This window comes from Eschrichtius robustus, chromosome 6 (genome assembly GCF_028021215.1).
Source record: "Eschrichtius robustus isolate mEscRob2 chromosome 6, mEscRob2.pri, whole genome shotgun sequence".
Taxonomy (NCBI): Eukaryota; Metazoa; Chordata; class Mammalia; order Artiodactyla; family Eschrichtiidae; genus Eschrichtius; species Eschrichtius robustus.
The window spans coordinates 30,721,659-30,739,168 of NC_090829.1; the positions used below are offsets into that span (position 1 = coordinate 30,721,659).

The 17,510-nt window shown below is 41.1% G+C and overlaps 1 protein-coding gene and 1 long non-coding RNA gene across 2 annotated transcripts in view; one reads left to right on the forward strand and one right to left on the reverse strand.

Moving 5' to 3' along the window:
* Positions 1-40: 40 nt before the first annotated feature.
* LOC137766773 (uncharacterized) lies at positions 41-15,948 on the forward strand. Its single transcript, XR_011074367.1, has 3 exons — positions 41-221; positions 365-528; positions 15,759-15,948. It is a non-coding gene; the product is annotated as an uncharacterized lncRNA (long non-coding RNA).
* The window catches only part of ANKUB1 (ankyrin repeat and ubiquitin domain containing 1), a 41,254-nt gene continuing 29,966 nt past the window's right edge, over positions 6,223-17,510 (reverse strand). The window contains exons 5-6 of the mRNA XM_068547359.1: positions 15,507-16,439; positions 6,223-6,352 (exon numbers count right to left, since the gene is read on the reverse strand). Of these exons, the coding sequence (XP_068403460.1) occupies positions 6,223-6,352; positions 15,507-16,439 (1,063 nt within the window). The remainder of the gene's footprint in view (positions 6,353-15,506; positions 16,440-17,510) is intronic.

The following is a 17,510-nucleotide window of genomic DNA, read 5'->3' on the forward strand; positions in this document are numbered from 1 at the left end:
CGCAGAGCGGGATGAGAAGATTCTTCGGTTCGCCAGTCAGTTGTAGCCTGCCGGGTGTAGAATGCTATGCTCTTTGGAAGATGAAAAGAAGTTTAAAATTCGACACGCCCCCCCTCCCGTGGAGCTTACATTAATAATATCAATAGCTAACATTTATTAAGCACTATGTCAGGAACTGTTGTTACATTTAACTTATTTAGAGTTCACAAGAACCTTGTGAGGTAGGTACCATTATTGTTCCCGTTAGAGACAAGGAAACTGAGAGGTCAAGCAGTTGAAAGTAACTTTTATAGAGCTATTAGTTTGTACAGAGCTGTTGTATATGTTATCTTACTTGATTTATCTCGTTTAATACGCTCAATAGCCATGACATCGTTTGTACGGTGCGGGCCATCGTTTGTACGGATGAAGAATGCAAGCTCCAAAGACTATGTCATAAGCCAGTGACAGAGCTGGAAGGAGAAGGTCAGAACCCTTGATCACCTGCTCCAAAACACATCATTCTGCACAGCAGGCTGAAAGCTGAAGGTTGGTAACAAGTTCTCTGAGTGATTATAAATTAGGATAAAAACAATGAGGAGGAGGAAGACGACGACCACGCTTGTCTTTATTTTTGTGTTGGGGGCAGTATGAGAATTTGGTTCCTTTACCAACTCGCTCTCCTCACCTGTTGTGGTTCAAATATAAGAGAATACAGAATGGCTAATTGATAGTCTTCAAATCTCACTGTCTTGGTGGGGGAAAGCATGGGGGAAAAGAGAGAGAGAGACAGAGAGAGACTTCACATCTATGGTGGTTATATCTAGGGATATAGATAGAAAGCTATCTATACGCCAAGCTTTCTATACTCCAAGTCTCCTGACCAGAAGCGAAAACTGGAAAAGTTTTTCAGCTCTGCTCTCTGTGTCTACCTCATCCCTTACAATCTGACTGAAACTGAAATTGTTTCCCATACTGGGGCACAGAAAGGCAGGTCTTTAAACTTGTCAGTTAGGTCTTGAAGCAGCATTTGCAGAGAGAGCCCAATTCTTACTTAGACTATGTTGCAGATCAGCAAAAATGGCATTTTCTGAAGAAGGTTTTATACATACATTATTGAGAAAATGTCCATTATATATAGGGAATAAGGAATGCCGAAATGAATTTACAAATAGGTGTAATATTATGCCAATATAAAATAGTATTTCTTCCCTGTGATCTCAGGGACTGAAGTGGGAGTGAAGGCAGGGGCGGGGCAGGGGTGAAGGTAGGAAATAAGGATTAACAGAATGGGGTGGTCAAGGAAGGTGGTCAAAAAGCCAAGTTATAGCTGGGGGAACCATCCTGGGAGTTAAAACTTCCTAGGATAATGTACACGCAAATGTTATGTAGTTGTTTAGAGGTAATTACCTGAGTGAAAAGTCAAAAGGCTAGATTCTAAATCTGTCTCTGACACTCACTACCTGTAGGGCCTCCGACAAGTTATTCTTATATGTTATAAATGTAACCTCTTCATTTGTAAAATGGGTATTTTAATGATGACTGTCCTTCTGTGCCATGCAGGGCTGCTATGATGCTCAGATGAATTAATAAATTCATATTAAGAAATTGATTTTGATGATCAAATTAAACAATAAATTAGCATTAACAAATGATTTGTTAACTGAAACATTTATATTTTATAGGAGCAGATTTTGTGTGCACAGGTCATTGAGAATTCCATGAGCATGATCATCCTAAAATCCATTCATTTAATATAACAAATATCTATAGAGCAATGACTCAAAGCTCAAGCATATGCTATGCCTTGGCAACTTAGAGATGAATAAAACACTGTCCTTGCCTTCTAGGAGATGATAGTAAAGTAAAGGAGACAGTCAAGTAGTTTGAATACAGTGTGATGAGTGGTAATACCCGAGGAAGGAACAAAATGACCTGGAGCAAAGAGAAGGTGACACTTAACTTTGATTTAAATAAGATTCAGGTTTAGAATAAATGTCCCATGGTATCCTGTCTATGCTAATAATAATGCTTTACAGCTGTATAATATTATAAGAAAATAAGGTCTTAATGTCACTTCATGCTATCTTACTAGGGCTAAAGTGAAGAAAGGATAAATACTCTGTAATTTTCCAGTTGATTCTGGCAAGGAACCAGGCTTCATATCAATTGTCCTCTCACATTTTCTCCTTATCATCCTCCACCTCCTTTTTTTCCCTTCATATTTCCCCATATTTCTTTCTTCTTCATAGACACTCCTGCCCCAGAATCTTTGCACCAGGCATCTCCTTGGTGATGTTTTCAATGATACATAAAATAGTATCGTCTCTTGCAAGGAATCTCAGTTCAATTCAGCAGGAAGCATGGTGACACCCATCACTCACATGAATTGCCCTCTCATGAGTCTGAGTCTGCCGTCAAATGCATGAATTAGCTCCTGAATTTTTTTTTCCATTATTTTAGTTAACTTTTTCAACTGGATGATAAAATGCATACAGAAGAGGATACAAATTTTTAAAAAATACTTCTTGTTGAATTTTCTCCAATTGAACACACCTCTTAACCCAGATCAAGAAATAGAATGTTACCAGTACCCCAGGACCTTTGCTGTGCCCTCTTCCAGTCCGTGTCCCCTCTTGCTGTCTCTACAATGAGCTAATACCTGTATACATGCTGCCTTACAACATCTCTTTGGTATCATCTTTGTATTTTCTTTTGTATTAACCTTCTATGTGCCCCAACCCCATAATATCAAACTAGAAACCTAAAGTTATTTTTTTAAATGAGATTTAGATTTTAGGTGCTTCTGACTATTGTAACAGAATCTATCTTAAAAATCTTCCTAGCAAATAGCATCCAAAATATGCCATATTTAAGAAAACAATAAGTGATTTTGTAAGACCTCTACACTAAAAACTAAAAATCATTGATGAGAGAAATCATGGAAGACTTAAATGGGGACATATACTATGGATAGAGAAGTGTATCGTGGGCTGTAATATTCACTATTATTAAGATGTCAGTTGTGACCAATCAAAATCCCAACAGGCTTTTTTATAGAGAACGGCAGGTTTATTTTAAAAATCTACTTGGAAGTTCAAAGGACTGAGAATAGCAAAACAAAGTAGGAAAAAGGGCAAAGTTATTCATACTACCTGATTTCAAGGCCCACAATAAAGCTATAGTAATTAAGACTGTGGTTTTAGTGTAAGGAAAAATAAATAGGCCAATGGAATGGAATAGAGAGTCTGGAAATAGATCCATACATATATTGTAAATTGATTTTTGACAAAGTTACCAAGGTATTCAATGAGGGGAAGGAACTTTCAACAACTTGTACTAGAACAATTTGATAAACTTATGGAAAAGAATTCTGACTCTCACCTCACATCACACACACAAACATAATTAAGGATGGATTATAGACGTAACATAAGAGCTAAAACTGTGAAACTTCTAGAAGAAAACAAGAATTTCTTCATGAATTTGGGGTAGGCAGAGATTTCTTAGAGAGGAAGCAGAAAGGATGACCATAAAAGAAAAAAAATGATAAACTGTACTTCATTAGAGTTAAAAACTTTCATTATCAAAAGACACCATTAATAAAATGAAAAAGAGAGCCACAGATTGGGAAAATATATTTGCAATACATGTATCTGACAAAGAACTTACAGGACTTCCCCGGTGGTGCAGTGGTTAAGAATCCGCCTGCCAACACAGGGGACACGGGTTCGAGCCCTGGTCCAGAAAGATCCCACATGCCGCGGAGCAACTAAGCCCGTGCGCCACAACTACTGAAGCGTGCACTCTAGAGCCCAACTACTGAGCCCAAGTGCAGCCAAAAATAAACCAACTTGTATCATGAGTATATTGAAATCTCTGATAAACCAATAATTAAAAGATAAACAACACAATTTTTAAAATTTATTTATTTATTTTTGGCTGCATTGGGTCTTCCTTGCTGCGCACAGCTTTCTCTAGTTGGGGTGAGCGGGGGCCACTCTTTGTTTCGGCGTGCAGGCTTCTCATTGCGGTGGCTTCTCTTGTTGCAGAGCATGGGCTCTAGGTGTGTGGACTTCAGTAGTTGTGGCACGTGGGCTCAGTAGTTGTGGCGCACGGGCTTAGTTGCTTTGCGGCATGTGGGATCTTCCTGGACCAGGACTTGAACCCGCGTCCCCTGCATTGGCAGGCGGATTCTTAACCACTGCACCACCAGGAAAGCACCACAATTTTTTAAACGGACAAAAAACTTGAGTTGACACTTCACAAAAGAAAATGTACAAATGGCCAATAAGCACACAAAAAGCATTCAATATTATTAGTTCTTAAGGAAATGCAAATTAAAACCATGAAATGTCATTTCAAACCCACTAGAATAACTAAAAATCAAAAGTACTAATAACACCAAATTTTGGTGGGTCTGTGAAGCAACCAGAATACTTGTATATTGTTAGTGGAAGTGTAAAACTGTAATACCACTTTGGAGAACTGTTAGGTAGTTTCTTATAATGTTAAATGTGCATTTAGTCTATTACCTAACAGTTCCACACCTAGGTGTTTGCCCAAAAGAAAGGAAAGCATATGTCCAGAAAAAGACCTTTACAGTAATGTTTAAAGCAGCTTCGTTCACAATATCACAAAACTGGAGGCAACCCAAAGGTACATACATTTGAATGAATTATGGTGTGCCTACACAATGGAATACTACTCAATAGTGAAAAAAGATCTACGGAAGACTTGTATGGAGGACGTACAGATATTGGAGTTATTAGACCTGGACTCTAAAATAACTTGAATAATATGTCCAAAACATTAGATGACAGATAAAGTATTTAATCAGAGAAGTAGAAACTGTCAAGAAATTAACAAATTAGAAAGCAAATATACAATATAAAGAATAAACAAAAGATTCATTGTAGAAAACTAGTAAAATTGACAAAATCATTACAAGACTGACTATTCATGGCAAAAATAAAATAGAGAGGGCAAAAGATACAAATATCAGGAATGAAAAAAGGAATACTACTACATAGAGAAAAAAGAAAACAATGTACTACTAATACATACAACAATGTAAATGAGTCTCAAAAGATTAAGTTGAGCAAAATAACCCAGACATAAAAGTAAACAACTATATGATTCCTTTAATTGGGAAATGTTATGCATGGAGGTAGAAATCAGAACAGCAGGAATTCCTGGTGGCACAGTGGTTACGAATCCGCCTGCCAATACAGGGGACATGGCTTCAAGCCCTGGTCCTGGAAGATCCCACATGCTGCAGAGCAACTAAGCCCGTGCACCGCAAATACTGAGCCTGCGCTCTAGAAACGGTGAGCCACAACTACTGAGCTCACGTGCCACAACTACTGAAGCCCGCGTGCCTAGAATCTGTGCTCCACAACAAGAGAAGGCACCGCGATGAGAAGCCCGTGCACCACAGTGAAGAGTAGCCCCCGCTCTCCACAACTAGAGAAAGCCCGCGCACAGCAACGAAGACCCAGTGCAGCCAGAAATAAATTAAATAAATAAATTTATTAAAAAAATAAAAAGAAATTAGAATAGCAGGTGTCTATATGGATTAAGATAGATAGGAGCCTGAAGGAACTTTCTGGGGTAATAGAAGTGTTCACATCTTGATCGCTGTTAGTTACACAAATGTATACATTTGTTAAAGCCGTTGATTTAAGATCTTTGCAATTTATTGTATGAAAACTCTACCTCAATTTTTAAAAATTAGTAGTAAGCAGTGTTTTAGCAGAAATTCAAAAGATGTCTGAGGCCAGTATTAGACTTAGATGGTATTTATAACTCTCCTAGGGACTTGCCCTATATAGAATTTTTTTAATTAATTTTTTACTATGTACTACATTCATGTGGTTTAAAAAACAAAAAGTATTTTTTAAAAATCCCAGGAAAGCAAAAAAAGAGAAAGTAAACATTCTTGCTCATGTCCTTGTTTCCCACCTTCCCAGTTGCCCTACCCTGTTGGCAACTACTATTCTTAGTTTCTTATGAATTCTTCCTCAGACACTTTATGCAAAAACAAATGCCCTAAATTTTCACTCTGCATGATGGAGTCCAAGAAAACATGGTGTTAAACATTAAATAACCTGTTGATAGTCGTGTAGCATCAGAACTGTTATTAGAAATTCCAGCATTAGAACTGTTATTAGAAATGTTAGTATTAGAACTAGAAGTTCTATTTGACCAGGTCTTCACTCAAACTGGGGTTGTCATGACTTTTCAAAGCAAAATTTCCGGAGGATTTTCACACGCTGTCAGGCCTCCTTGGGTAGTCAGGTTAGAAATGCTCTTTTTCGCTAGGACTCTTGCTATTCCTAACTGCTGAAGCCATCGTTTCTCTTTAAAGGCACTGTAAGAAAACAGGACATAATTTATAAGGAGGTCCATTCTTGTCCCCATTTATAGCTAAAATGATGGAAATCTTTAGGTTGATTTTGTAGCTGTGGCTAATTATCTTGTCATATGAGGAGGTAAAATAGGAAAGAGGAATCTTTCTAAAACCAGTTCCTTGTGAAACAGTGGGAATGATATTTTCCCAAGGCAATACCGGAAGCTTAGCACCCACAGCTAGAAATAGAAAGCCACTCAATGTCATAGAATTCTCTGGGTTGAAACTTTTTCTTTTTTTTTTTTTGGCTGCACTGCACAGCTTGTGGGATCTTAGTTCCCTGACCAGGGATTGAACCCTGACCACGGTAGTGAAAGCCCAGAATCCTAACCACTAGGCCATCAGGGAACTCCCAAACCTTTTTCTAACTATTCCCCCAGGCATCCCTATACATACTGACCTATTCTCCCTCTCCTTCTTTCCCACCACAAATACATTTTTTCATTGATAAGATATTAGATATTTTGATAGCCTTTAACTGAAATGCAATGAAACAACATTTTGTGATAGTTATTCTCTGGCTGTATACTAACAAAGACATAAATTTGAATATGATTGCTCCTACTTTGTAGGATGTGAATGTGATTTACTACAGAGGGGTTTTACATTTCCTTGAATGTTGGGGTTCTCTGAGATTTTATCCTTTGTCCTCCTCTCTCTCTGCACCCTCACCGGGAGGCTTTATTTACTAATTGCTTCAACTCCCATAGTCATGACTCCCAAATCACAACCTTTCTGAAAAGATGCATATCTCCAATTATCAAATAAAATCATTTGATAATTGAACATCCCACAGACACTTCCAATTTCCATGTCTTTTATCTTCTTCCTAAACTTGTCCCTTTCAGTATCCTTGTTCTAACACAGTGATGTTGCTGTTCTCACCATCTCCAAGCCAGAAACAAAGCTCATTCCTCCTCTGTCCACCACTAAGCCCAATGAGTGATGACATTTTGTAGATTATTCCTCAGAAATATCTGTCATATTTGGCCTTTCCCCTCTTCCCTAACTACTACTGTTCCAGTCCTGGTCTTTATTGCCTCTTGTTTCTCTTATTGCAAAGTCTCCTAACCCTATTGTAGTCCTTCCACACCCTTAGTATTACTTATTTCCAGTGACTCTTCTACACATCTCCACCAGATTTGTCTTCAAAAATAAACAAAAACTGATTATGTGATTTGTTTGATAAAAAAGAACTTCTGTGATCTTCCTACCTACTTCCTCCCCCAGGGAAAAATATAAGAAGCAAACTGTCCACTTGGACCCACAAAATGCCTCTCAATGTAGGTGTAATTTACCTTGCCAGTCTCATCTCCAGCCAGTTCCTCCCTATCCCCTAAAATGCCTTTTGCAAATCCACTTACTTTCCTGAAAACTAAATTTCTTTCTTACCCTTTCACAAAACAGTGTCTCAGACCATGTAGCCACCTTTACCTGGCTCCTTTTTCTGACCGCCACCCCTTTCGTGTGGAAAGTCTCATAGATTTAAAGGGCTTTCACTCAATCTATTAGGAGCAACCTTGCGTAAAAGTACCTTAGTGTTTCAGACATTTGAACCAGATCCAAGTCTGGCTGATTCATCTTTAATCTTCTGGATTAACTCCTTGCTTTACCTCAATGACTGTGTCTCCTTGGGCCCTCTAAATGGGGTTAACTCATCAACGCTGTCCGTATATTCAAGTCCTATGCCGTAAGGAAATCACTCAGACACCTTTAGCCTTTCTCCGTATCCCACCCGAATTGATTTAAAGTCCTCTCTCTCCCTTTCTGTTGCATATCTAGCTCCTCCCTAAGCTTAGTGCTTGTCTTGATTCTCTCCCTGGCATTTGAACTCTGGCTTTTCTGTGTTTAATCAAAAACTGTTTATTGAGCACTTACTATATGTTGTTAAAAAACAAAATTCAACTGAGTAAATTTGAAGATATAATTTGCTTTATTCAACGATTCATGAGTCAGCCAGCATCCCATGTGGGAAACAGAAAGGAGCTCTGAAGAGCTGAATAATATGGGAGACTTTTATAGGTAGAAGGGGTCAGGGACAAGGAAAGAGCCATTACCTCATCTTTCTTTGGGGGATGGCAGGGTTTTATCAGATAGATTACCTTACTACTGCTGACCAGGAAATTCCAGATTGACTGTTTTAAGACTAGGAGAGAGGTTGACATTGCAATTAGGTTAGGTATTAAGTCTTGGTTTGCTGATGTGGGGCTTAGTACAAGGGACTCCATTTAGGGCCTATTGTCTCTTTTTTTAACAATACCAAGCACTGTTCTATGTGCTGAAGAAACAGAGAGTGAACAAAACACACAAGGTCCCTGCCTTCATGGAACTTAGATTCTAGTGGGGAGGCAAATACAAAAATAGAAGGCTAATATAATACTGTGATGGCTCTGTGAATAAAAACAAGACAGGGTTGGCAGGAGGGGGTACAGGCCGGCACCTCCCAGGTCAGTTTTTTCTCTAACAGCCTCTGCCTCTTTGCCAGCCCAGACCCCCCTGAATGTGTGAAAGCGGCCTACCTTAGGCATTTTGTCCTTGAGTCATCATTTTCTGGGTTCCTGGAACTTACCCAGGAAAGCCAAACGTGGTTACATGAGTCTGGCATGCAGACAACAAGCATACTCATCAACAGGGTTGCCTTGCTACAGCATCATTTTGCTTCCATCAACTGGGCTCTCGCTTGGGCTCTGTGAACACTAGGCCCTGCTGCAAATATGTCTGTAAGCTGCTGGGAAGACCTGGGATTTCCTACAGCTGCCCATATCTCTCTAAAGAGCACTATGGGAAGTGCTGCTTCAGCAGTGGCTGGGAGTCTCTGTGAGCCCAGAACCTCACCCCTGCTTTGATTATCTCCAAAGACAAGAGTCCTTGCATCCACGCTGCCCCCCATTCCTTGTCATATGCAATCTACCACCACATCCTATCAATTTCTTTCTTATATTTGTCTCCAACCCATCTACTTCTCTCCATGACTCCTATAGTGCAATCTCCCACCATCTCTGCCCTGGACTCCTGCAGTTGCTTCCTATCTGGACTTCCAGAATCCATTCTAGTTCTCCTACACTGAAGCCAAAGTGGTCTTAAAAAATCCAAAGCTGATCAGGTCAAACCGTTCAATGCTCTCTCCTTGTTTTTAGGGTAAAATAGCCCAGGTCTTCTTATGGAGCCCTGCCTACCTCTCCATGTTTGTCTTGTACCTCTCTTCTCTCCCTTTGCTCTAGCATATCTTCCTATTTCATAACTTCCCCGTAAGCTCCAGCCACAAGGCCTCTGCACAAGCTCTTTCCTCTACCTGGAGCACTGCATTCTTCCTTCCCATCCTTCAGATCTCAGCTCAGACATTTTCTTAGGGAGGTCAAGGTCTATGTCAGACTTCCATAGAACCTCTCTCTCCAAGTTCCTCTCCTTCATAGCACTTTCCCCAGTTAGCCTGTGTGATAATGCCCATCACACCAACTAAACGGTTTGCTTCACAAAGACCAGGACTGTATCTGTGTTTGCTCTTTACTGAATAGGGTGACCAACTGTCCTGATTTGCCCAGGCCTGAGGGATTTCTCAGGAAACAGAACTTTCAGTGCTAAAACTAGGAAAGTTACCACCATATCTCCAGCTCAATAAATGTTGGTTGAATGAGTAACCATCAGTAACCACTAACTGGGCCATCAGCCCAACCACCTAACTGAATCTCAGTGTTTCTTTTCAACATAGAAGTCCCAGCTTAGGGAGGAAAGAATGGTATAACTATATCCACCTCTCCCTGGCTTCTATGCATTCATTAAACACCTATTTATTGAGCCCTTACTGTATGCCAGGCGCTGTGCTAAAGATAACAAAAGTGAACAGAGGAAACAAGGTTCTTGCCCACCTGAATGGGTCACGGATTCAAGATCCTCAACTGGAGGGCAAGGCCTGGGCATGCAGTACTGGACAAGCTAGGCTGGGAGGCTGAACCCTCAGGTTTCAGTCAACTCTGTGACTTGTGTAAGCTGAAGGTCCAGCTCATGTCTCCCTTTGCTGTTCTTGTGGGCTCTCTCATCCAAGCAGAACTGAGGAGATGATGTGATGCAACTGGTCTCCTAAACCCAGTGCTCAGGAATGCACAAGAACGGTGCCCTGCTCAATGCCTGTGCTTTCCTAGGGCTCACATGCTCATCTATGCAAAATGGCAGGCTTGCCAGTAAAGGGAGGTCAGCAGAGCCTTAGCCCCTGCTTCCATTGTACCCCAGCACCTTATGAAGGGGGTGGTGTTGGGGGAGAGACAGGGAGAGGGAGAGGGTAGTTTATATCCCTGAGGAATCAAAGAGAGAAAATACCTGCCCCATACCCATTACAAGGTAAACTTGGAAAGTACAGGGCAAGCCTTTTTCTACAAGGGCCAGCAACTGAATTGTACCAAACTGTTCTTGGGGCAGGGGTACTACTGGCAGTTTCTTCTCAGGGAAGGGTGACTTATAACACAGTAGCACACAAACTGATCCTAAGAGTCTTTGTCAGGTCCACTCCTTCACTCCTTCACTACAAGTCCCTCTGAGCCTTGGCCCCTCCTAGCTGTAGATATGTAATTCACTCAAAAGTAGCCTCTCATACTGTATAGATGGGTATAATTTGCTACAACCTTTCAGGAAGTTAACTTAGTATGTATATGTCCTTTGAATAAGCAGTTTCACTTCAGTGAAAGTGTCCTATAGAAATACTTCCATAAATGTTTAAGTATTACACATTAAAGGATATATTGCACCACTGTTATCATGGTGAAAAATGGAAACAACTTGAATGTAAATCAAGAGAGGACTGATTAAATAACTTATTATACATGGACACAGTGGAATACTAGGCAGCCATTAAAAAGGACAAGGTAGTTCCCTCTCCCTAGCATAGAAAGATTTGACAGTTATGTCTAAGAGATATATATTTGGGAACATAAATGCAGTAAAATCCCTTTTAGGATGAAAAGGGCATGCACATATACATATCTCACATACATATATTGAGATACATGGAAAAGTTCTAGGAGGCTACAAATAGTAATAATGATGCCTTCTGGGGAGATGGATGGGATTCATGAGAAGGGAGAGGAGTGGGGCTGGAGGATGGATGGAGACTTTCATGTTTACTTTATACATTCCCATGTTGTTCGGATGCTTCCCAGAAAGCACATATTACTGTATTTTCTAATTAAAATTCTTTTTAAAAAAATATTAATTTATTTATTTGTTTGCATGGGGTCTCCGTTGTGGCAGGCGGGCTCCTTAGTTGCAGCACCTGGGCTCCTTAGTTGCGGCAGGTGGGCTCCTTACTTGTGGCTCCAGGGCTCCTTAGTTGTGGCTCGCAGGCTCCTTAGTTGTGGCATGTGAACTCTTAGTTGTGGCAAGCATGTGGTATCTAGTTCCCCAACCAGGGATCGAACCTGGGCACCCTGCATTGGGAGTGCGGAGTCTCATCCACTACGCCACCAGGGAAGTCCCTTAAAATTCTTTTTTTAAGGGAAAATATTACATTGCCCAGCTTTCTGCTCTGCACCAACACTGCCTTCAGGCCAGACAGACTTCTGCTCCGCCTCCTCATTTGTTTTCATCTCCCTTCAGACTCTCCTTTGCTCCTGCAATCCCCAACAAATAGAGCACTTATCAAAAGGAGTTTGGGGAGGAGTTACTCCTATATCAAGAGTGGGGCTCAGGGGCATGACCAGGCCAAGCAGGCTTATTCCCTGTATTCACCTTCCAAGGCTGAGGCAAACACCCTCATCAACCACAGTGGTTTAAACTGGTGGCAAGGGTCCCCTGCCCCATCCTTGGTACTTTTTATCAAAGCGAAACAAAACAGAACAACACAGAGAGTCTACTTTTATCAGGAGCATGGGAGCCCATCAGAGTCACCACTGGGGACTATCATCTGTTCTCAGTGCACTCAGGACACTGAACCTTCTGGACCAATCCTGCATATTTGAATCTTTACTAAGCTGGACTTCCAAGTTGCAGCAACCTCACTGGAATCAGACAATAAGCAGTAAGGAAGACAGTTTTCTAGACACACCTTGGAAATATTCTTTGATCTGTATAAAGCTGACACCATCTTCTGGGGGATGAGACTCAATCTGGCCTGAGTTACTGTCATCTCCACACCAGCCACGTGCACCAACCCAGACCCACATTAGCACTGGATCTGAGCTAACTGCAGCAATACTCTCTTTGAGTCAACCCTCACAGGTATATTTTCGTGAATCTAAAGGTGGAGTTCCAGCAAGTGCTCTCACATGACACCAAATGAGATGTCTTGGGTCCTGGTTTGGGAGGTCACCCTTCCCACACAATCAGCAACATCCGATGGATCCGCCCTGACCCAATTCCCCCAGGTTAGCACAAGGAAGGATTAGTTAGGTTCTTCCCCATCTCCTGGCTATGATACTACCTTGATGACAGTGGACCCAGCCTTCAAGATAGCGCATGTCCACTCCTCACGTTTTGGCACAAGAGCTGTACTGGTCCTTTAGTGGTAAGTGCTCAGACCACCTAGCTGCCTGGCTTGACTGGTGACTTCAGGTGGACATGGGTGCTTTCATGACTCCTATGAGGGGACAATGAGCCAGGTCAGTAAGAGCCGTGCAGGCGCATGAGGCGTGCAGGTCCCCCTATCCCTCCACAGCCCACCAGCAGAGGGACGTGGGACAGATCCTGGGATAGATGCAGTGGAAAGGGGAGAAAACAGATGGGAAGGCAGTAGAGAATACAAATAGAGGGAAGAGAAAAGTACTGGGAAAAGAGAAACAATATGGTTGGAAAGATTTGCTAGGAGTAACTTTGCCAGAGGAAGTGAACAATCAGACTGACCACCCCTGCTCCTGTGAGCAAACCCGTGCCCCCTGCAGTGGAAGCATGGAGTCCTAACCACTGGACCGCCAGAGAATTCCCTGCACTAACCTCTTTCTTGAATGAAATGTTTTCCCCAGCAAGTCCCTTCTCAACCTTGAAATTGCTTCCCCTTGATAACTCCAATCCTTACGAAGTGTACCTGCAAAAACAGCACACTAGTGTAACCTCTTGGGAAAACTGTGTGGAAGTGTTTACTAAAGCTAACCCTATGACCTAGCAATTCCATTCCTAGGTATGGAGTCAAGTGAAATGAATGCAAATGTCCACCAAACATCATATACAAGAATAATCATACAGTGTTATTCAAAATAGCCCCAAATTAATTACAACTCAAATGCCCGTCAATAGGAGATTGGATAGAGATGTGGAATACTACATAGAAATGGAATGCTATACAGAAATAAGAAGAATCAATACATGCAAAAACATGAATGAATCTCATAGACGATTTGTTGCACAAAAAAGCCAGACATGAAAGATACATAACATATGGTGCCCTTTATATGAAAAGTCAAGAAGGGGCAAAACTAATCTCATTGATAGAGATCAGAATAATGGTTATACCTGGGAGGGGTCATTGACTGGCAAGGAGCATGAAGGAACTTTCTGGGGGTGCTAGAAATATTTTGCAATTGATCTGAGTGGTTGTTACATGGATGTATGCAAATATAAAAATTCAGGGACTTCCCTGATGGCGCAGTGGTTAAGACTCCACGCTCGCAATGCAGGTGACCCAGGTTCGATCCCAGATCCGGGAACTAGATCTCACATGCATGCTGCAACTAAGAGTTCACGTGTCACAACTAAGGAGCCCATGTGCCCAACTACGGAGCTGGCGAGCTACAACTACAGAGTCAGCCTGCACAACTAAGACCTGACGCAACCAAATAAATAAAAAATAAATAAATTTTAAAAATAAAATTCAAAAAGCCATACATGTGAGATTAGTGCTTTTTATGCATTTAACTCTATATATCACAACTCAGTTTCTCCCCAAGAAAGCACTACACACAATAGACACTGGCAGCCTTTCACCCAAAACTACATACGTGGCCACCTTAACCACAGATACTTATGCACATTTCCACTCTGCCTAGCACTGCACTGGGCCATAATAAGCATTTTTTTGGATGTTTAAAAAATAAAATCATTTTTAATGTGCATCTTTTGATAAAACTGATCAGTATTTCCTTATGTTTACAGGCTGATTTTAAGATGGAGTATATAATTTTTTCAATTAATAATTTTCTGGTCTTTTTCTATAATTTTAGATTATCTTTTTATACATTCTAGTCAGAGATACCTCACAAATTACAAAGATTGAAGCTGTTAAGCAGTTTCTTCATGTTTTCTCAACCTCATCATGCTGTATGCTGAAGTTTGCGTTTTATAGCTCAAATTATTCTCACCACTAGGTGGCAACAACCTAACTGAAATAAAGTAGATCTGAAATAAAGACCAATACAGAAAGGCAACTAAAACAATCTAGCCTTATTTTTTCTTTCCTTCTCATTATATCGAGTAAGGGGAAAAACCATTCATAAATCTATATTTTCACTGTAATACTGGCACCCAATAATACCTCATAAGTATTATCTTGAGATCTAATCCGAGTTGTGTTTTCAGTGAAATCTGATGACCAATATATAAAATTTTATTCTATGAAATGAATGTGCCCAAAAAGTCCACTTCCAACACACTTGTTTATGTCTTTAAATGTGATAATGGATTACTTTTTAAACTTACCTTAAATATTAGTATCAATTCTATCACCCTATCCAGTATAGCTCTCCCCCGGCCTGTATTTCTTGTCTATAAATCAACTGAAGTCTTTATGATTCAGTTTGTCATTAAATTGTTCTTTTCTTTCCTTCCACTTTCATTACCATCCAGGCTTCCATGACACTTTTGATGTCTCCCAGATTTCAAGTTTCCCCCTTATCCCTTTAATTATAATTAACAATTTCTTTTACTTTAAAAAAAAAAAAAAGGAAGGGACTTTGTTAATTGATACAACTCCTTTCTTCCTGAAAATTTGACGAGTAGAATACTACATGGATTGGCCAATAAAATCAGTTCATTTTGTCCTAGAACAAGGCTAGGTCCTTGAAGCTGGGTACTGATGCACAGGAACAACCTGTGTTATACTACATGGCATGGTAGTGTAATGGCTTCATGGACCATTCCTCCCCTAGACCTGCCCTATTAAAGGTTTGTCCTTGTTTGTTTGAAGAGAAAACCTTACCTGGCCACAGCTAAGTAGTAGATGGGATTCTCCCTTGGAGTCCTCCCACTGTGCTCTGAGAAAGACGCAAAGGAGGATCTGAGTAAAAAGTTGGCACTGGGTGTTGCATAGTAAAAAGATGGGTGTGAATAGCTCACTCTTGAAACTGGAGGGAGGGGGACTTGGGGGAGATATGTATTTTTTATGAGCTTTCCTTTATTCCTAGCTGTGGCAGTAACTTTTTTCCGATTTTGTTGTTTTTGTAATTCAAAGGACGTATTTGCATCTACCAGCGGAGGAAATTTGAGTGTTTGTTCTCTTGTGTCCTGCTGTGAAATTGCCAAAGGATTGACACGTTTCCTGCTTACAGTTTGCTCCCTGAGAGGCGGTAGTTTGCCCACAGTGCCGTGTGAGTCCTTGTTCTCAGCCTTATGCCAGCTCTTGGAGGTCATTTTGGGTTTGGTGAAACCATCCACCATCACAATGTCTCCAACTTTTGCTCCAAAGACCCTTGCTCCACAAAGCTGGCTTTTATTAAAGTTGTGACTCTGAGCTCTGAGTACCCATTGTTTTATTTTAATATAAATCCTCATGGGGACTGAGATTTTCAGAAAAGAAACAGTGGACCACATTTTACTCAGTAAATATAATACGCAGTCTTTATGCTTGTGTTTGGACGCAATGGTAAGGGGAGTTTGTCCCGCTGCGTTTTTGCATTCCAGGCACAGCACGCTGCAGTTGACAAAAGCCTTCATAGTCAACAGTTGGCCCGCTTCTGCGGCTGCATGAATGGGGCATTTAGAGACATCTGCGTGAAGGGCTTCATGGCACCAAGCTCGGTAGGGGTGCACACCGACCATCTCGTGGGGCCGCACACCCTGCTTCAGGGCCCATTCAGTGAGCTCAGTGTGCCCATAAAAGGCGGCGATGTACAGGGCAACCCTTTTCTGATACCTGAATGAATGAAACAAGCGAAAGGGGGGCTGTTTAGTAAGTCAGCAAACAGGCGAAGGTAGTTACACTAAATACCCACAAAACATTCTAGTTAAAATATTTATTTCATCCTAACTTTTACCTTCCTAACTTTTAAAAATATTTTCAGAAACAGCCTATAGTAATACACAGGTTAAACTGCACAGGTCCTGCTTATACACATTTGTCCTATTGTGTACATATAAATAATTCAAATTGGTTTCCTTGGAGCAGTTTTTTCCTTACGAAAATCTAATGCTCAAGATAAATATCAAGCTTTATATTCACTGGGAAAGCATAGGAAGAGATTCAGTACATTTTAGAAATTTGAATGCTTTGTATGTTTGTTTGCTTTGTCTTTTCTAACGGTCCTTATTCTCTGGCTTCTCAAAATCTCTACTGCTATTCTGATCGAAACCTCTAGGTTGCCCCCCACCAGCATGACCACCAGTGCCACAGTCTCCTAACTGGTCTCCCACCTCCTCTTATCCCCCTACGGGCTTTTCCTCATACAGTGCTTAGCAATCTTTTTATTCCATACGTTGGAGGTGGCCTATGCTCTCTTCCAAACCCTCTAGTAGCTTCCGGCTGCAATTGAAATTCTAACTCCTCATCTTGGCCTTCAGGGCACCTGTCACCCGGACCCTGCCCCAGCTCCTGCCTCACATCCCACCACTCCGCTTCTCTTTCACTGAACTATAGCCACGCTGGCCTTCCTGCCACCCCTATCCTTCCAATACCCCATCAGGCACAAACTGAACGATGGGTAAAGACTATTCAGAGAAATAAGAATTAGGGAGGCAAAGCTAGACAGGGTTCCGTCAGGTTTTGTCCAGGATTTACTTGGGCAAGGCTCTCTGTGACCCCATGGTAGAGATGGAGGCCAGCTAGCCTGGTATCATCCAAAATCTGCATACAACTAACTCTCCTGTCTCTGACTACATGCTCACCACACCGTAATTTTCCTGTATAAGAGAGATGGTCTGCCCAGAACATGTGGGTTTCTAGGACCCTCTGACAGATTATAACTGATTAGAGTTATACATTAATATG